At 48.1% G+C, this 22,272-nt stretch overlaps 1 protein-coding gene across 5 annotated transcripts; it reads right to left on the minus strand.

Annotated features, from left to right (window-relative positions):
• Window positions 1-1,455: 1,455 nt before the first annotated feature.
• On the minus strand, window positions 1,456-21,385 carry NAA60 (N-alpha-acetyltransferase 60, NatF catalytic subunit). Of its 5 annotated transcripts, XR_014785483.1 has the most exons (8): window positions 21,210-21,385; window positions 15,761-16,050; window positions 9,074-9,189; window positions 7,963-8,092; window positions 7,297-7,393; window positions 5,381-6,271; window positions 4,898-5,276; window positions 1,456-4,286 (listed from the first exon to the last, which is right to left on the minus strand). XR_014785483.1 is itself a non-coding variant. In XM_084818034.1 (7 exons), exons 2-6 carry the CDS (start codon window positions 9,181-9,183, stop codon window positions 4,905-4,907), a joined length of 729 nt encoding a protein of 242 aa, XP_084674160.1. In that variant the 5' UTR covers window positions 9,184-9,189; window positions 21,210-21,297; the 3' UTR covers window positions 4,198-4,286; window positions 4,898-4,904. The 5 variants fall into 5 exon arrangements, 1 of the variants encoding a protein (XP_084674160.1); XR_014785481.1 differs by lacking the exon at window positions 15,761-16,050 and having other exon boundaries at window positions 21,210-21,297; XR_014785484.1 differs by lacking the exons at window positions 15,761-16,050; window positions 21,210-21,385 and adding an exon at window positions 19,960-20,024.
• Between the last annotated feature and the right edge of the window lie 887 nt (window positions 21,386-22,272).

Consider the following 22,272-nt stretch of genomic DNA (forward strand, 5'->3'; position numbering starts at 1 on the left):
CTAAGTGCGGGATGGTTGGGTGTTTGGGTCCAATCCACATTGCGTGATTTATTTTTTAACAATATGAATGTAATGGTTTCAAACGCCAGAGGAGTCCGTCTTGCTGCAGGGCTGGAAAATGTGCAGACTAGAATAAAGTTTTGTTGCGCGTTCTGAGGACTGCAGCCTCCTGCTTCTATTCGGCTGTTAAGTCCACAGAGGGGTCTTTTGTTTGCACCTGTACGACTTGATCCATAGGAATGCTCCAGAATGAGAGAGCAATAGCTGCCCCCGCCCCCATGTGGAGTGTGTGTTAAAACTAATGGTGCTGCCCCATCTCCCAAGTATAGAAGCTCTGGCACAGCCCCGTGAATTCCTTGGATTAGTCAAGTGTTCCATCAAACCAGGCAGATTCTGCCTCTGGCACAGTATCTGCCTGTGGCAGATACTGTGGCAGAAGGCAAAGTATCTGCCTTCGTGGTGATTTCATTTGAGTATCTCAGCAAAGGATTCTACATCCAAAACAGCTCAGGCCAGATCCTTGTGGAACTGAAGTGAGAGGCCAGGCTAGGACAAGCCTGAAATAGGTTAAAGAAACTCTCGCAACCCTTGTCCACCCCATGCAAAAGATGTATTCAAAGGGACACAGGTGGTCATCACGGTTGGTGTAGCACAGCAGCACGTTAGGAGCTGAAAAAGTCCCAACTGAGATCTCGGTTCTGCCCCCAACTGAGGAGGTGGGCTTTGGCAAAGCCACTTTCTCAGCCACAAGGCTGCAGTAAGGCTTATATACAGGACCTGTTTGTACATGCAGTAGAATCAACCTGTACAGCTTTTCCTTGCAATGGAGAAATGCCTGGCATTTTTCTTTCTGAAAGTATTAACATTTTGCATCAAGAAGAATGGGCTTAAGCCCATTGGAAGGGATCCACTTTTAGGTGAAGCTGCCTTATCCTGTCAGATCATGTCTGTGTAGCTCACTATTGCTTACTCTGGCCAGTGAGCCTGAACCGGGGCCTTCAGCATACAGAACACGTGCTCCATCACGACGCCAATGGGCCTTTCCTCCACTATGCATGTCAGATTTTATCTTCAAATTTTGGTGCAGGGTTATTTCAAAAGGAAAGCACTAGCTTGCTCTTGGTTGTAGTCAGCATAGAAATGGAGAGTCATTGCTTTCTGGAGCAACTGCTGCCTCTTGCAATTAAGCCGTCTCTCCTCGGCCTTCTCCCTCTCAGTAGCAGCATTATCTTTCATTACCCTGTGTATAGGCTGACTTAGGACAACACAGCACAGGCTCTCTCTGTCTTTGCTGAGCAAGCGAGCACAGCACAGGGCAGCTCAAGCTAGGCATTGGGAGCAGCAAGTGCTTTGGATGTGTATTCCTGAAGGCGCTCTTATGCTTCACCTGCTGCTGGGGAAAAGAGGCAGCTCCTAGCTTAAGGCAATGGTTAAAAACAAGACAGGAGAATCACAAACAAAACAAACCCTTTTAATCAAAGACATGTAAAGGGGCTGGCTGAATTTTGCTCTTCAATAAATAAGGGTACAATAAGCCTTTCCATGGGAGGCAGCCCCACAGCAGAGGCCTTTTTTCCAGAAGCCGTCTCTTAAGGAGCAGCGTGTGCACACATGACAGGCAGGTGTACACGAGCAGTGAAGAGAAGGACAAGTAGGGTACAAAACCATAAAAGGAAAACCATAATATACATTGAAACCATAACAACTCAGGACATCCTCAAGCAAAAGGAAAGTTTAAAAAACAAACACTCTTTTAAAGAAGATCATACACTATGATTGGTATTTAAATGGCCTTCCCTAGTTCCACACTTGGCCATTCAAAAGAAACGTTGAGTAGCTCCCGACATTATGAACTCCCTGCCCTTTTATACAACAGCTACCATGGTCAGTGCAATCAAGAGGTGTGAGGAAGTCCCCTGACCGCTGGCTACGTCTACCTGGGATGTGCCCATTAGTTTTGCAGCTCCAGCTGCGGTAGATTCCTGCCCTCTGCAGCATAACTAGGATCTTCCTCCTCCCAGTAGAGTCTCTGCCATTTGGGATCAGCCAACAACCCTGCTTTATGCTGCTCCCAACTCATTGCACAACCGGAAGGCAACAAGCATTTTGTCAGGACACTAATGGCAGCGAGTGCCACTAAAGCCCCACCAAACCCAGCTGATCACTGCAGTGTACCACCAGGATGCAGAGCTCGCTGGCTGGCTTTGGGGAACAAGAGCATCAGTCCCTCGTGGGCCAGGCAACTCAGCACAAAGGAGTCCCCACTGGACGCAGAACCTCCTAGAGCCCAACCTCTCCCCCAAAGCTGGCATTCTTCCCCCTTACGAGCCCTTTTTCCTAAGAGAGAGAGTGCCCCCAAACCCTCCCTCCCGCCAGCCAAGCAGCAAGAAAGGTTTCCTGTTCCACTGTGAGAAGGAAGAGTCACTTCACTCATCAAAACCGGAAAGTGCAAGTCTCAAAGCAGAGCTGGGGGGAAAGTCAGGCTATGCCCATCCTGGGGGGAAGGGACCTTTGGGTGCTTGGCTGTCCTGGGGTTGGGGAGGCAGTGGGGCCTCCCCCAACCTGGACACTGTCATCTCCTAGCATCGTTCTGCCACAAATGCAATAAAATCTTTACTGCTTTTGGTTTCCAACCGGAAATTCAGCCCTGCTGTTTCCTCAACTTTGCATCACCTAAATTGGGAAGGAGAAACCATGGCTAGCGGGCTTCCTCTAAGAACACATATGCATCCCAGAAGGGCGAGGAAACTGTCAGCTCCCGAGAGCTCTCAGTTCACAGTGAAACACATTATGGAGAGCGCCCCAGCAGTGCTCCGAGGCTGACACCTCATGTCAGAATACAGCAAAGGAATGAGATGCTTCCCCTAGGTCAAGCGCGTGCCTTTGACTTTATTGCACTTGTAGTAGGAAGATGCCTCCCAAGCCTCAGTGAAGCTATAATCCTAACAGTACTGCTCTCTGCAGGGCACTCCTTTTCCAGAGAAGTGCACAGCGTAAGTGCTTAGTGCCTTATTCCACTGGCCTTAGGGCAGACACGTCTGCCAGCTGTGGTGCAACAGCTGCATAATGCAGGCATGGCAATGTGGTTCTGCCCCACCTAGCAAACAGTAAGAGGAGAGCTTTCCCAAGTCCTTGAGGGATTAGAGAAGCCTTTGCAAGTCTGAGGCCTTTCCGGCTTTACACCATGTTCCTAGAGAATCATGACTTTGGCGGCGTAGCCAATAGCTAAGGGGGTGGGATGGGGGGAGTGTGTATTGTGCAAAACAGGTGGCAAGCAAAGATAAGACTGGGGATATAAGCAGAGTGTTCGCTTAAGGCCCTCTGGGCACCCTGACGTACAGCAAGAGCGAAACTGGAAGCTCCTGCCTTGCGCAAAGCAAGCTTTTGCTCTGTGCCTCCTCAACCCTGGCTGCAACCTGGGGGGGGCACAATTCCACCGCTGCACTTTGCAACCTCAGAAAAACTGATGAGCAAGCAGCACTGGCTCCCAATGGAAGACACAGCTACAGCCAGGGAGAAACCAGAGGTGGCTCGTCAGGCCTGGGCCCTTGAGCTCCAACTGCAAGATGACTTCCTCAGTTCAGACCTTCCCATGCATCCACAGCACCCCCAGTTCTTGTGTCCTAGCTCAGAACTGAGGCAGAATGATACATACACAGTGTATATTGAGATCTATATATACACACAGACATTTCACTATGAAACAACAACTTAATTCCTTGTGCATCACCAGATCAGATGCTTTGTTTAAAATCACAACTGGGCAGAGGTCCTTGTTGCCAGGGTTGAGGGGGATGGAAGAGGAGGGACACTTATGCCCCGGGCTTCTCTGCAGCAGATAGAAATATTGGAGTGGCTTATGAAGCCACAGCCACAGCTGCCACACCAGAAAGAGCAAGCAGTTGCCTTGGGTTTCTCTGCTCCTAGTCACTTGCGGGCACAGTCTCTCCCCCTTCGCCTGCTACAAGGCACATCCTCGCCCCCAGTAGATTTCCCAGAGCAAACACTACATCTCCTGTGCAGCTGTAAGAAGGCTGGTCTGGGGATAAACAGCTGCTTACTCACCGTGCAGGAAGAGCCCTGACAGGAGAACTGTAGCTATCAACCTGGAGATTCTTCCTTCAGCTCTGGGCCATGATAAGAGCACAGCCAGAAGAGATATTCTGCAAAATCTTAGCTAGTCCACAGAGGGGCATCTGGGTTCAGAGGGTAGCTGAGCATGTGGAGCCATTGTCAGTTTCAACACCATGGAGCTGTCAACTGCATCGATGTCAGGAAGGACCTGCCTATAAGAGAACCACTATTTGGAATCATCAGAGAAAAAGCATCTTTCACATCCAGACTGGAACCCCTGCTTCAAGATGCCTGCCCTACTCCAGTCCAAGCAAACAATCCCATAGAAATTAACCGCCTGTCAACCAAAGATATCTGGGGGAAGGGGTGCCCTTCACTCTGGATCTGAAACAATGGTTTGAAGTGGGTTTCTGAATTAAGAGGAATCCTGGTGACAAACTGTGCTAATGCAACTGCTTAACCATGATCATGGGAAGTTCGCTTCAGGGAGTGAGTGTGCGTTCCTGAGGCTGGTATCCAATTTGTTGGCAAAAGTTATCAGGGAGGTAGTAATTGGTCTGCATCAGCCCTAAAGAACCTGCATCTCTTTCCTCCCGTTTTAACTTTATGACCCAAAGCATGCGTCAGTTTGCTCTGCATTGGTTACACAGTGCAATGAATCTAAAATCTCATTAAAGTTCCCGCCCACAATCAAATAACAAGCAGCATCAACCAATTCATGAAAACATTCATGAAACATATCCAGAGAATTATTATTAGCCTCCATGCCAGACTAAGGAGAGTCTGCAGAACAAGACAATGGCCTGACCAGGCTTCCTCCTACCTGAGAATCACATGGTCCGGCTGTATTCAATGCCACTCTTTGCTGAAACGCCCGACCACGGCAAGAGGCTGCAGAGGAGGCTCTGGGCTTGGCGGTAAATCCGCTGGGGAATTGTGCAGGGGCTCAGGCTGGCCAAGGTCGACCCAATGCGCTGAAGATAGTCAGTGCGCTGCCGTTAAGGAACCACAACGATGAAGACTTGAGACAGCCGAGACTCGAGGAAGCAACAGCGGGTGCTACTAGGGCCGCTCCCTATGGAAGGGACCCGAAATTCCTTATGCGAAGGAGGAGGGCGCATGCGGCACCCGTCTGCCCATGGAAAACACTCCGGCAAGATCACCAGTGCGTGCCAGCTCAACACGCCACAGCAAACTCAAGCCTGCAGACAGCCAATAAGAACAGGCATTTTCAGTAGCTTAGCTCATGGAATTGCAACCTCCTTATTCAAGTGACCCACTTTTGGCTGTGGGGCTCCAGTATCACCTTTTGGGGGAGTCTTGCTTCCAGTGTCGGATGCCAGCCCTTCTGTGGTCTGGGTTCTCAGACCTGAACACTGCAGTCATTAAGGGTTCCTCAGGGAGGCTGCAAGAATGTGGAACAAGGCTGCCATTTGGACTCTGTATCTCTCACAACTTGGACCCAATGTATCTAGGATCACATTCCATTAGTCTTTGAACGTCGACCATAAGTACCGCCTCCAACTACTATACATTTGTGCACCAAGAAGGAAGAGCTAACACAGGAAGATTTTCTTGGTGGCTGCCCCATAACTATAGAATGTTTTTCCCCTGCAGATTCATCAAAATCTGAGAATTACACCTGGGGCAGTAAACAGGTATGCAGCCATTTCTGCTCCTTTAAATATGCATCATCTTACACTGTATCCCAGATACAATGGTGATAATGTCAGGATGGAGTTGATCCAGTGTGGGGGCCCCCCCCTTGTAGTTGCAGCAGTGGTCCGACTATCCTAGCACTACCTGGCTCTGGGTGGGATGGAGAGGCTCTTGCCCTCCCCGGAGAAGCTCAACACCAACCCTTGACCTCTGCTCATGATACATGGCATATGGCTCCTCAAACCCAACAAAGCAGACTGGGGGCATCGCCCCATGGCCTGCCAGATCATTAGCAAAGGATATAAAATTGTCCAGGGAGGGTGCCCGCCATTGATGTAGAGAACGTAAGTGAAGCCATCTTTGAGGACGCCTCTTATGGAATAATAATAGGGAAGGTAATGGTGCTGCTTAAAGTCTCTGTTTTCATAGAAATTTATTGCAGTGTTGTTAGTGGTGAGGACATGCAGGTAGATGGCTTTGCAGTGGTCCTGGGCAGTCGTTGATATGTGATCTTTCAAGCTTTCAAGTAAGAGAGAACCTACCACAGAAGTGAAAGCATTAGAAATAACAAAGCAGCAACACACAGAGCCAACCCCATTCCATGCTGCTGCTTTGCTGGACCAGGAGTTGAGGCTGTTTTAGTAGAGTAAACCATGCCCTTCCCCTGAAGCAAATGTCTCCCCTGATGCCTGTCACCCCTGATGCCTGTCACCCCCTCCGCTCTAGTGCTGGGCCAGGAGTCCTCCCGTCCTTTCAGGTTACAAAGCAGAAGCAACACATTGCAAGATGTTGCCACGAGGATCCTGGCCGCTGGCCACAAAGGACACGGGTTGCTCAGGTGGAGGCACGTCAGACTGACTACCACTTGAAACCTGAACAGTGGGCTAAGAACTATTGACGAGCTTGTCCATTAAGGGATACATTTGCTGTTGTTTTAAAAACAAACACATACACACTCACTCTCCAAACCAGGAGCAGCACTCCAGTTAAGACTGTGACAAGGGTTTCATAACCTCCTCTTGCCAAGGTCTCTAGGCTAGTACTTTAACAACCTTCCCCATGTCGTGTGTGTAGCAGCATACATGGATTCTGTAACACATTTTCTAGCATCTTCAATTAAAGTTTTGTGGATTCTTTGAGTACAATAAAAGCACCCCAGCTTTTATTGAAGAAAAGAGAAAAAGCATATTTATTTATGACATTTCTATACTTTCCAGTAGTCAAAGCTCTCTGGGCGGTTTCTCGCTCCCATGGCTGTGAGGGTAGTCCTGAAAACATGCAGGCAAAGCCTGGCAAGCTCCGAGAGGCCAGGGAGCGGGCCGGAGGCTCAGGGTCAGAGGATCATGCCTTAGTGCCACACATTATCCCTTGCTCCAAGCCATGAAGAACAGCAGAGGCAGAACAAAGTGAGGAAAATTCTTAGCCCAGAAATGCAAATTCCCTTCTTTTAAAGTACAAAGTATATATAAATGAGAAACTAGTTCTCGCAATGCAATTACAGCATTAGTTTTTTATATCATTTGATTAATTGACAGCTATATGAAGTATTTAAGATACTCTTACCTATGCCATGTTTTCGGAATTCTTTTACCACTCCGAGGCTTAAAATGTAAGCAACCTGAGTATCGACTGGAAAACCAGAAGCTAAAATGTCACCATCCTAAAAGGAAACCCCATCAGAAAGGCATTTATTTAGTCAACACACAACTGTACAGAGCCCATTGCTCTGTCATGCTTTTTGCCTAGTGCCTTTAGCCAAGCAGCCTCTTCTAAATCCAGCCTCCTTCACCGGGGAGCTTTCTGTTTGGAGGCTAAAGAAGCCAAGTAGGTTTCGGAGTTCATCCGCATGTTTCCCAATTGCCTAGTGGAGGAGGAGGGAGGGAGATCCAAATGGATATTGGCAGGTGGTAAAATGGGTACAGGATTGGTACTGGAAAGAGAGAACAGTAAAGAACGAAACAGTCCCTCCTCTCTCCCTGCCCCACTACTGGAAATCCCTCTCAAGCCTTGAGTAGTGGATCCTGCCCTCACATTCCAAAGCTTATGACTGAAATCCTGAAAGTTAGCAAGTTGCTCGGTTATAAAAACAGAGGTGACTGGATTGGACTCCCATGTCTTGCAGCATGATGCAATCCTAGATGGCCCAATGGCCTAGTGGGAAGAGGCAACGGCAGGCAGGCAGGGGACAGGGAGGTGCCCTGCTCCTGAAGTGGAGCCCTTTCCTCCTACCTCTTTGTGCACTTTTGTTCGACTCTTGATCTCAGCTACTATCATTCCCACAATAGTGCCTCGATAGGTGGCTGCCAGGGAAAAAAACTTCTTGTTGGAGGTGATGTCCCGATACCATGCGTCAGGGTACCTGGGAAGAAAAACACAAGAATAAAAGGAAGAATTCAACAAATCTCATATGCGCAATCATGTGTAGAGGGACGTTTTGCACTGCTATATTATTCCATGGAAAATTTCTCATATCTAAAAATGCATTGCTTCATAAAATAAATTTGTACATAATAGATGGATACAATACCAATCAAACTGGGCAGTTGCAAAGTTGTAACTAACTTACTTTCAAGGGACTACCCCAAGAAGGAAGCATGCATACATATGTAATACACATGCATGGTTCTTTATCGGTATGTTAACAGTTTTCAGCATCTGTTTGCGTGGGGGTAGGGTGTAAGGAAGTGTCTTAAAATGCAAGCCTTCCAACAAAAATAATTTTAAAATAAATCCGTGAATTTCCTTCAATATGAAGTTTAAGCCACAGTAAGTACACTTTACTGAACATTTTTCCTAATCAAATATTGCAGCTGAAATACTTCTGGCTACTGAAAAAACATTTGAGATATTTATACAGTACATCAAGTTAACATGATATATTTCTAGTGTTGTTTACGAAACAGAAGTCAAACATGCTAAATAAGGAGTTTACCTTTAAAGGTGGCCTAAAAATAATTTTAAATAAACAACAACCCACTACAAAGTCGGCAAGAAGATGATCTGATGGATTACAGACTGTGGGTCTTCCTGCAGGCCCATTTCCTCTGCAGGGGCCTCTGCTGTTTTTCTTTGCTTATGGCAAACTGTAGCCTCGACTACATACATTGATCTGTAGGGGCCTTGCTGTGGGAAGTGGCCCTGCCTTTGTGGACCAGATGATCTTGCACCTTTTCACTGACTGGCCTTCCCTCACCACAGCATAATAATAAGACCTCTGAGCTGCCAGCATTAACCCTAGGTCTGGTTACACCTTCAGGTCTACACCATTCAAGGAGACAGATTCCATTCCTCTTCCTCCCCTCCCAGCAAAACAGCTGCAGGAGCCAAAACTGCAACATACTCTATTGGGAACCAATCGCCACAGAGCTGTTTGACTGCGTCTATGTCATCGTGGCACAGAAGACGAAGGCATATCTCAGTAAGTGCTGTCGGAGGCACCTCCTCTGTCATTCACACCTGTACAGAAAGGAACGGAACAGTAGTCAGGTAGGCTGAAGGCAGGCAGGGCAGTGGCAGGGAAAGGCAGAGCAGCAAACCAAGTTGAACAATATGAATAAGGGAAGCACAGAACATTCCCCTGCCTCAGCAGCCCCTCCCAGTTCTAGCTGCTGCAAATCTGAATTTGCCCAGTGACGCCTCCAAGCCTGCCTTCTCCCCAGCTTGCAGAGAGGAAGCCTCCAACTGGTTTCAAGCCGTTCGGTTCCTGCTAGCTTCTTGCGAGCTAAAGTTCCTTGCCAAAGTACCTTCCCCATCAAAGTACCTTCCCATCAAAAGCCAACAAGGTTCCTTCGTCTTGCGCATACAAGGATCACCAGAACACTGCTGAAATAAATTAGAGGTAGATTTTCAGACTATAAAAGAGCTGGGGCATGTGCTCGTGTACATACAAAGTCCATCCGAGGGAGTAAACTGAGATTTTCCCTCTACAAGCAAAAGGTGCAAGAAACAGGTCTGTGTGCAGACATTCTTCACACGATGAAATGAAAGCTCCTGTACAGCGCTGCTAGGGCCTAATAATGGGATGATCTTGCTGCTGTGCGAAGCACTGTAAAGCACCCTGTACACCACAGACCAGTTCACAGCACTGAGGGAGAGTAGCAAAGCGTTCTCTCACCAGCACATCAGCTTTACTTGCTACAGACAAGCTCAATTCAAGGCCACACACAACTTTGGGGAAATTCAAAAGACACCACTGCCAGCTCTGCAAGTGCATGAGAAGGGCAATGTCAGTGCTGCTAATCTTTATCCCTTTCCAGGAACATCTCTGGAGTTATTCAACTGCTGGACCATCTGCTGCCGATTCATTTTAATAAAAAATCCTTTCATGTGAGTAAATCAGTCTTGCGGAATCCAGTGGGACTTACTTCCATGTAAACAAGCACTGGCTCAGGCAACTGAGCTGCAATCCTACACACACTTACCGGCAAGCTTAATGGGACTACTTTCATGTAAAGATGCACAGGATCAGGCTCCATGGCAGGTATAAATCAGAGGGGTCAGCAGGCGACCTGTTCCTCCTGCTAGCTTCTCATTGGGACCACAGCCATCAACAGTGCTGTTGTTCTTGAAGGAGCTTTTGCTACAAGGCCCACCATTCCCCTTCAGCTAGCAAGTGCGGAGAGGGAATTGATGACCGGAAAATGCAGACAAACTGGATGCAGACAAACTGGAGAGGGTTCAGAGGAGGGCCACAAAGATGATCAGGGGACTGGAAACAAAGCCCTATGGAGAGAGACTGAAAGAACTGGGCATGTTTAGCCTTGAGAAGAGGAGACTGAGGGGAGATATGATAGCACTCTTCAAGTACTTGAAAGGTTGTCACAGAGAGGAAGGCCAGGATCTCTTCTCAATCATCCCAGAGCGCAGGACACGGAATAATGGGCTCAAGTGACAGGAAGCCAGATTCCGGCTGAGGATCAGGAAAAACTTCCTGACTGTAAGAGCAATACGACAATGGAACCAATTACCCGGGGAGGTGGTGGGCTCTCCCACACTGGAGGCCTTCAAGGCGAGGCTGGACAGCCATCTGTCAGGGATGCTCTGACTTGGATTCCTGCATTGAGCAGGGGGTTGGACTCGATGGCCTTGTAGGCCCCTTCCAACCCTACTATTCTATGATTCTATGAAAATCTGGCCTTGGGTTGGACAGTCCCAGCTGGGGACTGTGGCTCAATTCTGGCTTATGATTTTAAGTGCAGCAATACGCCAATGGAGGGGCCCCATTGTCCCATCTCTTCCTCTGCTGCAGCCAGAGTTCTGGCTAAACTCTTTGGCTGGAAAGTTCAAAGATCCCTCAGACTCAGTGCTGCAGGGAAGAAGGAGGTGCAAGCTGCCTGCTTAGCTTTCAGGAGAGGCCAACAGCCAGAATGGCCAGAAGTAAGACAGCTAGCATAATCTCTCTCCCTTGGCCAGATTACCTCATAGCAACAGGACCATAGCTGCCCTGAGATTACGCCTCCTTCCCAGGCACAGGACATACAGTCACGTGAAGAAGAAAGTACACCCTCTTTGAGTTCTATGGTTTTACGTATCAGGACATAATAAAAATCATCTGGTTCTTCGCAGGTCTTAAAATTAGGTAAATACAACCTCAGATGAACAACAACACATGACATATTACACCGTGTCATTATTTATTTTACAGAAATAAAGCCAACATGGAGAAGCCATGTGTGAAAAACTAAGTACACCTTGCAATTCAATGGCTCGTAGAACCACCTTTAGCAGCAATAACTGGAAGTAATCGTTTCCTGTATGACTTTATCAGTCTCTCACATCGGTGTCGAGGAATTTTGGCTCACTCTTCTTTACAACATTGCTTCAGTTCATTGAGGTTTGCAGGCATTTGTTTATGCACAGCTCTCTTAAGGTCCCGCCACAGCATTTCAATCAGGTTGAGGTCTGGACTTTGACTGGGCCATTGCAACACCTTGATTCTTTTCTTTTTCAACCATCAACCATTCTGTTGTAGATTTGCTGGTGTGCTCGGGATCATTGTCCTGTCACATGTCCCAATTTCGGCCAAGTTTAGCTGTCAGACAGATGGCCTCACATTTGACTCTAGAATACTTTGGTATACAGAGGTCATGATCGACTCAATGACTGCAAGGTGCCCAGGTCCTGTGGCTGCAAAACAAGCCCAAATCATCACCCCTCCACCACCGTGCTTGACAGCTGGTATGAGACGTTTGTGCTGCTACGCTGTGTTTGGTTTTCGCCAAACGTGGCGCTGCGCATTATGGCCAAACATCTCCACTTTGGTCTCGTCTGTCTAAAGGACATTGTGCCAGAAGCCTTGTGATTTGTTCAGATGCAACTGTGCAAACCTAAGCCATACTGCCATGTTCTTTTAGAGTGAAGAGGCTTTCTCCTGGCAACCCTTCCAAACAAACCATGCTTGTTCAGTCTTTTTCTCATTGTACTGTCATGAACTTTAACATTTAACATGCTAACTGAGGCCAGTAGAGTCTGAGATGTAACTCTTGGATGTTTGGCCATTTCTCTGAGCATTGCACGGTCTGCCCTTGGGGTGAATTTGCTGGGACGTCCACTCCTGGGAAGATTGGCAACTGTCTTGAATGTCTTCCACTTGTGAATAATCTTCCTCACTGTAGAGTGATGGACTTTAAATTGTTCGGAAATGGCCTTATAACCCTTCCCAGATTGATGGGCAGCAACAACTGCTTCTCTAAGATCATTGCTGCTGTCTTTACTCTTTGGCATTGTGTTAACACACACCCGAATGCTCGAGACCAGCAAACTCCTGAGACTTCGGCTTTTACAGAGGTGGTCACACTTGCTGATGGTCAGTTAATCAAGGGCATTTGAGCAGCCCCTGGCTGCTCCTTCGCCTCTTCATACCTATGGAAGCAGTAAGGGTGTACTTAGTTTTTCACACATGGCTTCTCCATGTTGGCTTTATTTCTGTAAAATAAATAATGACACGGTGTAATATGTCACGTGTTGTTCATCTGAGGTTGTATTTACCTAATTTTAAGACCTGCGAAGGACCAGATGATTTTTATTATGTCCTGATACGTAAAACCATAGAACTCAAAGAGGGTGTACTTTCTTCTTCACGTGACTGTATTTAGTAAAATCATCAGCAACAACCCCTGCATGAGTGGAACCCAGCGCTCTCTGGGTTCTTAAGGCAGCTACCACCAAAAGCCTGCTGTTACCACAGACCAGAGCCTCTCAGTGGCTATCAGACCTTTGGATTATTATAGGAGGCAAACTCAAGGCTGCCTGTTATTAGTACTGCTACAAAAGCGGGTCAAAGCAGCGTGTGCTTTGCATTTTGCAAAGATGCTCTAACAGGTTTTTGCTTATATACAACAGCAGCGTAGATGATATAGCAAGAGAATCAGATTACTAGGCCTGGTAAAATATTGGCCTAGTTTGTGTCAGAGTAAAATTTCAGAAAGTTTTTGTATGGGGTGATAGAGTCATTAGTTCTTTGGAAAAGAAAGGATTTTAAGACAGCAGGTTGATTAATGCACCTTTTCTTTAGATATGTTGCCAAGCTCAGGATAGAGAGACAAGATGCTTAAAGAGACGAAGGGGACTTTGCTTTCTGCAAGACTGTCAGGCCTTCTGGGATCTCATCACTGCAGCTCTCAAAGTTTCCAAACACAAGTGAGGAAAATCACCACCATTACTGAAAAACATACCGGAAACACTGCAAGCATTTGGGCCATACATTGTAGTTCTTCAAATGGAATTCAGGTTCAGAATTACGGACTATGTAATGACTCCTGTCCTGGCAGATGCATTCCTAACTCAGCCACAAGATGCCAGCTGTGTTTGCAGATACCCTCTTCCCATGCCCAGAACGACCTCTGCTGCCAGTCTGTCTTAATTTTGCAGAATAGTTATTTATTTCTTGTACGCTGGCTCTCAACAATCTCTAAACAAATGGTCTCATTGCATGTCAGTAGTTTTCCAGTCTTGGAAGAAGTCAAGCTTTGAGGGGCTTTGAAGGAGAGAGGCAAAAACACACAAAGCCTCTGAAGGTTTTCCCTTCCCAATTTGCAGTGGGCTGAGTTTGAAAGTTATGAATATTTCTTGCTCTTTGCCAGTTACAGAACCCAAGTCTCCAGCACATGGAAAACACCAACCCAACAAGACGTCGACCCTCAGGCACTTCAGATAAAGGGCCTGTTGGCCTTTCCATTCAGGATGGTATCTTTGCAGCCCCTTGAGAATCTCATCCTACTGTTGCTTGCTCCCACATCATGGCACTGAGTTGCTCCTCATGGCACTGAGGAGCAACTGTGCACTTTAAAAAACCCATTTTGTACATCTGAAACTGTGCACATCCATTTCCTTGCTGTGCATATCCATTTCCATCCCCGGCTGTTTTTCCACTCATTCCAAGTTGTGTGTCATTCTTTCACATTTTTTAGAAATCACATCCCCTTCTACCCTTAGTAAGCTCTGTCCCAAGCAGCTGAGGGCCCTTCTAAATTGGTTGCCACCGCAGAGGTTATGAAAGCTCTCTTACTATCAGCATGCACACCAACCATATGAAAATGTCCGATATCTGATACTAAATGGCTTTTTAATGACAGACATACAAATGTCTACTTATTCAAGGTCCAAAGTTCAAATTGGAAATAAGAACCCAGATTTTTAATTATTTAAGCAGAGATGGCAATTAACCACTGGGACAGAATACCAGCAGATACAGCAAATCTATTATCACATTCGTATCTCCCTATCAAAGCTTAATGTCTTCATGAAAGAAAATAACACAAATCAGTGAATCCACATAAAAATAGCATAAACCTAACAAAATAATGAGAAGCGGCATTATTGTTAAGGTGCAGTACCAGCCAGAGGAACCTGTATCACCTGGGCTGTGCAAGATATTTGACTAGACTTCAAAGTAGGGATGTACGAAAGTGACTTAACTTTTCGCGGATTCTGTTCATGGGGTTGGGGGAGGTGTTCCGTCCCTCCTCCCGGAATCCTCGACGGGGGGGCAGGCGATCCAGTCCTCCCCCCCGGAATCCTTGACAGCTGGCTGTGCTCCGCGGCGGCTCCGCAGAGCAGCTGGCCAGGCCCAGGCCAGGGCCATCCACAGCCGGATTTCCGGCCACAGAGGGCTCTGGGTAAAAAAAAAAGCGTATGCAAATGGCGGCGGCTATGGCATAGAAAAGAAAGGGGAACGCAAATAGCGTAGTGGGCGCTATTTGCATTCCCCTTTCTTTTCTTCATCTTAGTCTACGTAAATATTGACGTAGACTAAGACGGCGAAAAATAAGGAATGCAAATGGCGGCGGCCATAGCCGCCGCCATTTGCGTATGCGTTTCTTGTTTTTTAAACCCAGACGTGATAGGCTACGTAAGTCTTTACGTGGCCTATCATGTCTATGGGGAGGGGAAGACACAGACTGCAAATGGCGGCGGCAGCAGCCGTTCGGAAGACCAGCCGCTGCCGCCGAAGCCGCAGCTGGAGCCGCCGCCATCCGGAACATCCGCCCCAGGTAAGTCTCGTCCCGGAGGGGATCCGCGGGGGGCGGGGGGGGTGGCAGGCTGTTCCGCGATGGATTTCGGGGGGCCGAATGCACTGGCATTCAGCCTCACTGAGATCCATCGCAGAATTCTCTGACATCCCTACTTCAAAGCTCTCTTCTCACTCATGCTCCAGTACTGGTGTTCGTGCCACCCTTCTGTTTTCTTCCATCACAAGGGAAGCCTCCAGCCCTTAAAGCAAATATTGTGATCATCATCACTTTGGCCATGTCAGTTAGCAACTGTACAGTCAAGGCCAGAAATACTGGAACAAGGATAACTGTTTTGGCAGTTGGCCTCTGTACACCACACATTGAAGTTGAAAGGAAACACACCCAGATGGGAGTGAAGTCAGGACTTTCAGCTGTAATTCAAGGGGTTGGACAAAAGTGGGGCACTAACCATTCAGGAAGTATAGCAAGTGGCATACACACACACCCATCGTTAGTGGCTCATAAGTAATGGAACAAACCAACATCATCTCAGACTTAAGGATCGCCTTTAATACCTGGATGAAAATCCTTTGCAGTCAATGACTGCCTGAAGTCTGGAACCCATGGACATGACCAAATGCTGAGTTTCCTCCCTTGAGATGCTTTGCCAGGCCTTTACTGCAGCTGCCTTCAGTTGCTGCTTGTTTGTGGGTCTTTCTGCCCTCAGTCTTGTCTTCAGTAAGTGAAAAGCATGCTCTATTGGGTGGAGATCAGGTGACTGACTTGGCCATTGAAGAACATCCCACTCCTTTGGCTTGAGAAACTCTTGGGTAGCTTCTGCTGTATGTTTTGGGTCATTTTCCATCTGCAATATGAAGCAGCATCATATCAGTTTAGCAGCATTTGGCTGAATCTGAGCAGACAGTATAGCCCTATACACTTCAGAATTCATCCTGCTGCTTTTATCAGCAGTCAGGTCATCAATAAACACCACTGACCCGGTTCCATTGGCAGCCATACGTGCCCATGCCATAACACTGCCTCCACCATGTTTGACAGATGATGTGGTCTGCTTTGGATCATGAGCTGTTCCTTTCCTTCTCCGTACTTTTCTCTTCCCATCATTCTGGTACAAGTTAATCTTGGCTTCATCAGTCCAAAGAATCTTATTCCAGAACTGGGCAGGCTTTTTTAGGTGTTTGCTGGCAAAGGCTAATCTGGCCTTTCGGTTCTTGAGTGTTACCAGTGGTTTGCACCTTGTTGTGAAGCCTCTGTATTTACATTCATAAAGCCGTCTCTTGGCTGTAGATGTTGACAGTGACATGCCCACCTCCGCAAGAGCGTTCTTGACCTGGCTAGATGTTGTGAAAGGGTTCCTCTTCACCATGATTAGAATTCTGCAGTCATCCACTTTAGTTGTCTTCCAGGCCTTTTGCTGTTGCTGAGCTTGCCAGTTAATTCCTTCTTTTTCAGGATGTTCCAAACTGTTGTGTTGGCCACCCCCACTGTTTTTGCTATCTCTCTGATGGGTTTATTTTGTTTCCTCAGCCTAATGATGGCCTCCTTCACTCGCATGGACACCTCTTTGGACCTCATGTTGGGAGTTCCAGTGAACAGCTACCAAATGCAAATGTAACACTCAGAACCACCTCCAGGCCTTTTATCTGCTTGGTTGGTCATGGGGTACCCAGGAAACAGGCCACACCTGGCCATGCAGCTGCTTGTCAGCCATTCGTTCCATTACTTATGGGCCACCAACAATGGGTGTGTGTGTATGCCACTGGCTGTACTTCCTGAATGGTTAGTGCCCCACTTTTGTCCAACCCCTTGAATTACAGCTGAAAGTCCTGACTTCGCTCCCATCTGGGTGTGTTTCCTTTCAACTTCAATGTGGTGGTGTACAGAGGCCAACTGCCAAAACAGTTATCCTTGTTCCAATGTCCCTGACAGTATTTATCACTAGACTCTTCGTTATAGCTACACTAACAGTTTTGTCACTCAGATTGCCTTCATCTTTTAGTTCTCTGAAGCACTAACTGAGGCTCCTCCTGAGATAACCCATTCCTCTATAAGGGTGGTCAAAAAGACCAATGGAGGAGGAGGGTGGACACACTTCAGAGGGTAGGTACCATCTCCAGGACCTGGCACCCTAGCTGCTACTCAGCCTTGGCCTTGCTCAAACATTTCAGATCTCCTTGAGTCCCCCCCCCCCCATTTTCCAGTATTAAGAACTCCTATTCTCAGGATTCTTTGGAAGATGACATGACCACTGAACTGGCTTAGGGTGCAATCCTATTCATATTTACACAGAAAAAGTCCTACAACTTCCAGCATTCTCCAGCCACCACGGGGAATTGTGCCCTAAAGGTACAGGACTGTGCTCTTAAGGTATTTGTGCTGATGGACCCTGGGTATTGATTGCTTTAATGTTCAGCTTCTTGCAACAAAGCAGGTTCTAGAGGTCTGGACTCTTGGAAGGATGAAAGCAGCATTAACAGGGAGTGCCTCCTGTCTTTCTTAAAACAGAGGAAGTGGCAGAGTTGTAGAAAACAGAGGGTAGAGAAACAGCACTCAGTACAACAACAAGGGCCTGCATTTTGTATGAGTGACAGAGCCCTAGGTCAGAGAGGCTACCTGAGTACAGCTCTGGATGGTTAATGCTGCACCTCAAACTCTAAAGGGTAGTGGGACAGTCAGTACAATGTCCGTGTGTGTAATGCTGACAGAAGTACCACCTCTCTGATTAGAGGGGGCATAAAACTTTGCTAGTAAGCAACCACTTGCAATTCAAGCTCTGCTAGAAGATTCCAGACAGTCAAGAGTACGCCTGGCATCCTGCCTCGCATTTTGAGCTGAGTGCAGTCATAACTTTTGCCACCTCTTTGGTCACCCAAGCACAGTTACAGTTATGCCCCCCTCCCCCCATCACGCTTGACTCTGCTCCTACAAAACAACGGCTTTGCTCTCCTCTTGTTTGCTTGACGTTATCCCAAACGAAATCACTCCCATTTCTCTCTTCCTGAGGCCTGGCTGTTTCAGACTCCCTTGCAATGAGAAAGGCCATGATCTAAGATGATGGCCTGATTCGCACATAATAATAACCCATGGTGTCATTTGCTGAAATCTGGCTTGTCACTGCGTCCAATCCCATCCCAACAAACAAACCATGGCTTGTTAACCAGGTACAAACCACAAATAGTGGCCATGCCTTGTTGCTGGCTTATGAGGTCTGGCTTGTTCAAACCATGGCTTCTCATGAAGTCTGAGCCCAGGACTCTGGCTTATCCCTGGCTTGTTTGCACTGCTATCTGCCCTGAAACGGAGGCACTCAGCAAGAGCAGTCTGAAAATGAAACCGCCCTGAAGGCTGGCAAAACCGGCAAGAGAAACACATTAGAAAGAGGGAAAACAAGCCACGGTCTGCTCTTCTGCCACACAATACACGGCTAAAGCAACAAACCACTGTGAGGATGTCACTTCAGCTAACACCATCTGTCTGGGAAAACACTCGCACTTAGTGTACCTGTCCTTTGAAGAGGACTGCCAACTTGAACTGTGGCTAGATCTGTCAGAATAATGTCAAAACAAGCCACACTCTCACAGGCAGGGCATTCCAAAGGGAAAATCAGGAATGACCCAGTGCAGATATAGGGTTAAATCCAATGTTAGACCTACTTAGGGTGGATCCATCAACGCTAATGGGAATTAAGGTAGTCATGACCCATTCATTTCAATGGTTCTACTCCAAGAAGGACTAATATTGGATTTAACTCACAGCCCCTGCCCTCTGCCCCAGGCTCACCTGCTGCAATATCAGAGTTAACCATTACCTGATCTTAGTTTAGAGCTGTTGTTATAAAGTCCAGGAGCACAACATCCTGCAAAAGGCGGGAAAGAGACACACACTTCCCCTGCCTCTGCCCCCAGCACATTGCTGAAATATAGATTGTAAGTTTCTTGGGGCAGGGACATATGGTCCTGGATTTTTCTGATTTGATTGTTTAATAGATGTGTGTGGGCTGTCTGTTTATATGTTTGTATGTAAATGGTTTTTTATATTATGTATAATGCCTTTTTAATTTTTTTTTAATATCTGGAAACCGCCCAGGGAGATTCGGCAATTGGGCAGTACAAAAATGGAATGAATGAGTGAATGAATGAATGAATGAATGAAATTAATATAGTGTAGCTCAGGAACGGTGGCTAAGAGAACTGAGCTATGCACCAAGAAGTCCCCAGTTCAAATCTTGCCTCTTCCAGAAACTCATCCAGGGGCTCTAAGCCAGCCACTATCTATCAGCCTCCATATTTCCAGCCCCCTTTGCTGTCCCAAAACAACAACAGGGCAAGCCTGACTTATTCATGGAGTCACTGAGGAAGAAGCCATCTTGAATGCTTTGAATTTTCCCCCAATAAAAAGAAACCCAGTGAGGAAAAAGCAGTTACAAAGGCTGCCAATTTGCTTCCCAGAGCAATTCAAGGTTCTGGTTTTAACCTTCAAACCCTTGTGTGGCTGGGGTGTCCTATATCTCAGAACTGTAGGATTTGCTGCAGATTCAAACAGCAACAGTGAGGATCAGGGCTTTTATGGTGACTGTTCCAAAAACTGCAGAATATTTTTACAGGGGCTGCAATTCCACTCTTTTTCACAAAGCTTTTTTTCTGACCAGCAAAATGGTTAAATTTTTACAACTCATGTTGTTCTTTGTATTTTATTATGTTGTGTAAACTGCTGTGAATATTTGAAAAAGTGGTACAGAAATATTTTCACTAACCCCAAGTGTCCTGGTGAGTTATCTAGCGGGAGGAGGTATATGGCACAACAGAAGTCAGATGTGTCTTCAGGACTGCCAGAATGGTGCTACTTGAGGGGAAGTAACTGGCAGAGGAGCCATGAGTTGGGTGGATTTACCCCAGGAACTGAAGGGATTGTTTGCTCTGCCTTTGATGGGGTCTCTTGACCACCTCTTTTAAAATGGAGCCCCCACTCCTATATAGGGTAGAAATAAATATCAGTGGGGTTTTTTAATTTTGAAATTCCCAGTAATATTCCTGAGGAAGGCAAAAGCCAAAACATTGAACTAAACACTCTTGAGATTTGTTTGTGTTTAGAGATGCCAAAACACAAGACCCTTCCTTGTTTTCAGTATTTGGCAGTATCCTTCTGAGATCCAGAGCCGACTTGTTCAGCAGGGCTGCTCAGTCACTTTCAAGATTAACTATCTATTAAAATTAACTGCTGCTTTTTATTTTTAATGATACATTTCGCAGTGCAATTCTGAAATTATCCCTTTCCATGTTTTTGCTCTCTTTGAAAATTACTTTATTGTTGTCGATGCCTTTAAATTCTTCTAAGTTCTCTTCGTTATGTTTTATCAGTCACTTTATTGCATTTGGTTTTATTTTGTACGTGGCCCTGAAAACTTCACCTATAAGGTGACTCATAAATTGAAACAACAAATATTTTGACAGCCAAGGGTGCGATCCTATGCATGTTTAGACGGGAAAAGCCCCACAAGACTCCCAGCATTCCCCAGCCACCCTGGTTTTCAATCTAATCACGCACAGGATTGCACCGCTGTTGTTGAAAGAACACGCAACATATGAGCGCGGCCGATCATGCCTTTCGTGACCCAGAGCAGCCACGGCCAGCCTATGCTGCAATCCCGCGCACGCTCACCGGAGAGGAAGCCAAGGCCAGCTGAAGCCCGACGCAGAGCGGAGCCGCTAACCGCGCCCCGCGCCCCCCCGCCCCGCGCCGAGCAGGCTTCCGCGGGACTCTGCCCGGGGCCCGCTTCGGAGCGAGCCTCCCCAGCACGGCGCCGCGGCCAGCACGTCAGCGCGGGCCCGGCGCGCCCCGAGGCGGGCTTACCCGCGAGGAGGCCGCGCGGCGGGGCGCCAAGCAGCGGCGCGTCGCCAGGCAGCCGCTACTGCCGAAGCGTCCGCAGGGCGGAGGGCAGACCGGCGCCGCGAGGCGGAGGCCCGGAGAGCCGGCGGCTGGCCCCCCTCCCCGCCGGGGGCTCACCTGAGGAGGGGGCGGCGGCGGCTGCCCAGCTCGAGGCCGGCGGGCTCGCTCAGCGCATCCCGGGGCAAAGGAGCGCGCGGCGGCGGCGGCGGCGGCGGCGACCGGGCGGCTCCGGCGATTCCCCTCGGCGGCGGCGGCGGCGGCGACAGGCCCACCTCGCAACACGGCGCCGCCCCATTGGCCGCCGCCGCGGGAGGGCGGGGTCACGCGCCTCCTATCAGCCGCGCCGCCGCCATCTTGGCCGGGGCGCGGAGGGCGGGCCGGACCCGCGGGCCCCTCCGCGGTCTCTTCCTCGCCCGCAAAGCGGCGCCGAGCCCCCAAGCCTCGGAGCGCCAACCAGGCGAGGCCGGTCTTAGCTGTCGCTCCAATGAAGTGAAGGGCCGGGTGGCTGTTCGGTACTCTGCACATGCCCAGGCGCACTCTCCTTGTTCCTGAATTCTCAGCCTGCCTATGGGTGTTTGCCACGCTAACCACGTCGAGCCTCCATGGTGAAGTGCAGTCTACCTCTGAATGCCAGTGGCTGAAGAGCAACAGCAGGAGAGGGCTGCATGCAGCTAGCCTGAGGGGAGGGGAACACAGGCACCATGTTAGGCTAGATGGCTCTACCGTCTCCTAATACAGGCTTCCCCAAGCTCACGCCCTCCAGCTGTGTTGGATTACAACCCCTAGCATCTGGCTGGGGTGTGTGGGTGCTGTTAGGGAAAGCTGGTCTAATGGAACAGGGCTGTTTGTTCTAACAGATCCTGCCGTCAAGGCTGCGCCTAGTCCACCATCGTGGAATAGGTCAGGATTAGATCAGTTTATGGCCTATTGGTCTGCCAAAAGCTCTTACCTTAGCCAAGCTGGCCAGATGGGCCCTCCATGTTCTGAGGGGACTGGGCTGGACAGACCTGCCCTGGTCTTATCCAGCAGGCCTCTTCTTTGATGCTTTGTTTTCCTTGCTTACATTTCAGAGGCGCACACAGGACATGCTAGAACATTTTTTAACTTTTGTAAACCACCCAGAGAGCTTCAGCCATGGGATGGTATAGAAATACAATAAATAACAACAGTAGAACCCACA

Source organism: Heloderma suspectum, chromosome 12 (genome assembly GCF_057233095.1).
Source record: "Heloderma suspectum isolate Gila_16-S chromosome 12, 16-S_ref, whole genome shotgun sequence".
NCBI lineage: Eukaryota > Metazoa > Chordata > Lepidosauria > Squamata > Helodermatidae > Heloderma > Heloderma suspectum.

Bases quoted from the DNA above. Each gene is read 5' to 3' on its own strand.
- NAA60 (XM_084818034.1), bottom strand. From the start codon at position 9,183: ATGACAGAGGAGGTGCCTCCGACAGCACTTACTGAGATATGCCTTCGT. The intron at 7,394-7,962 runs GTAGGAGGAAAG...GTTTCCTTTTAG, and splicing joins GAACAAAAGTGCACAAAGAG to GATGGTGACATTTTAGCTTC. The intron at 5,062-6,036 runs ATATCCTTTGCT...ACGGCAGCGCAC, and splicing joins CACCCTCCCTGGACAATTTT to TGACTATCTTCAGCGCATTG.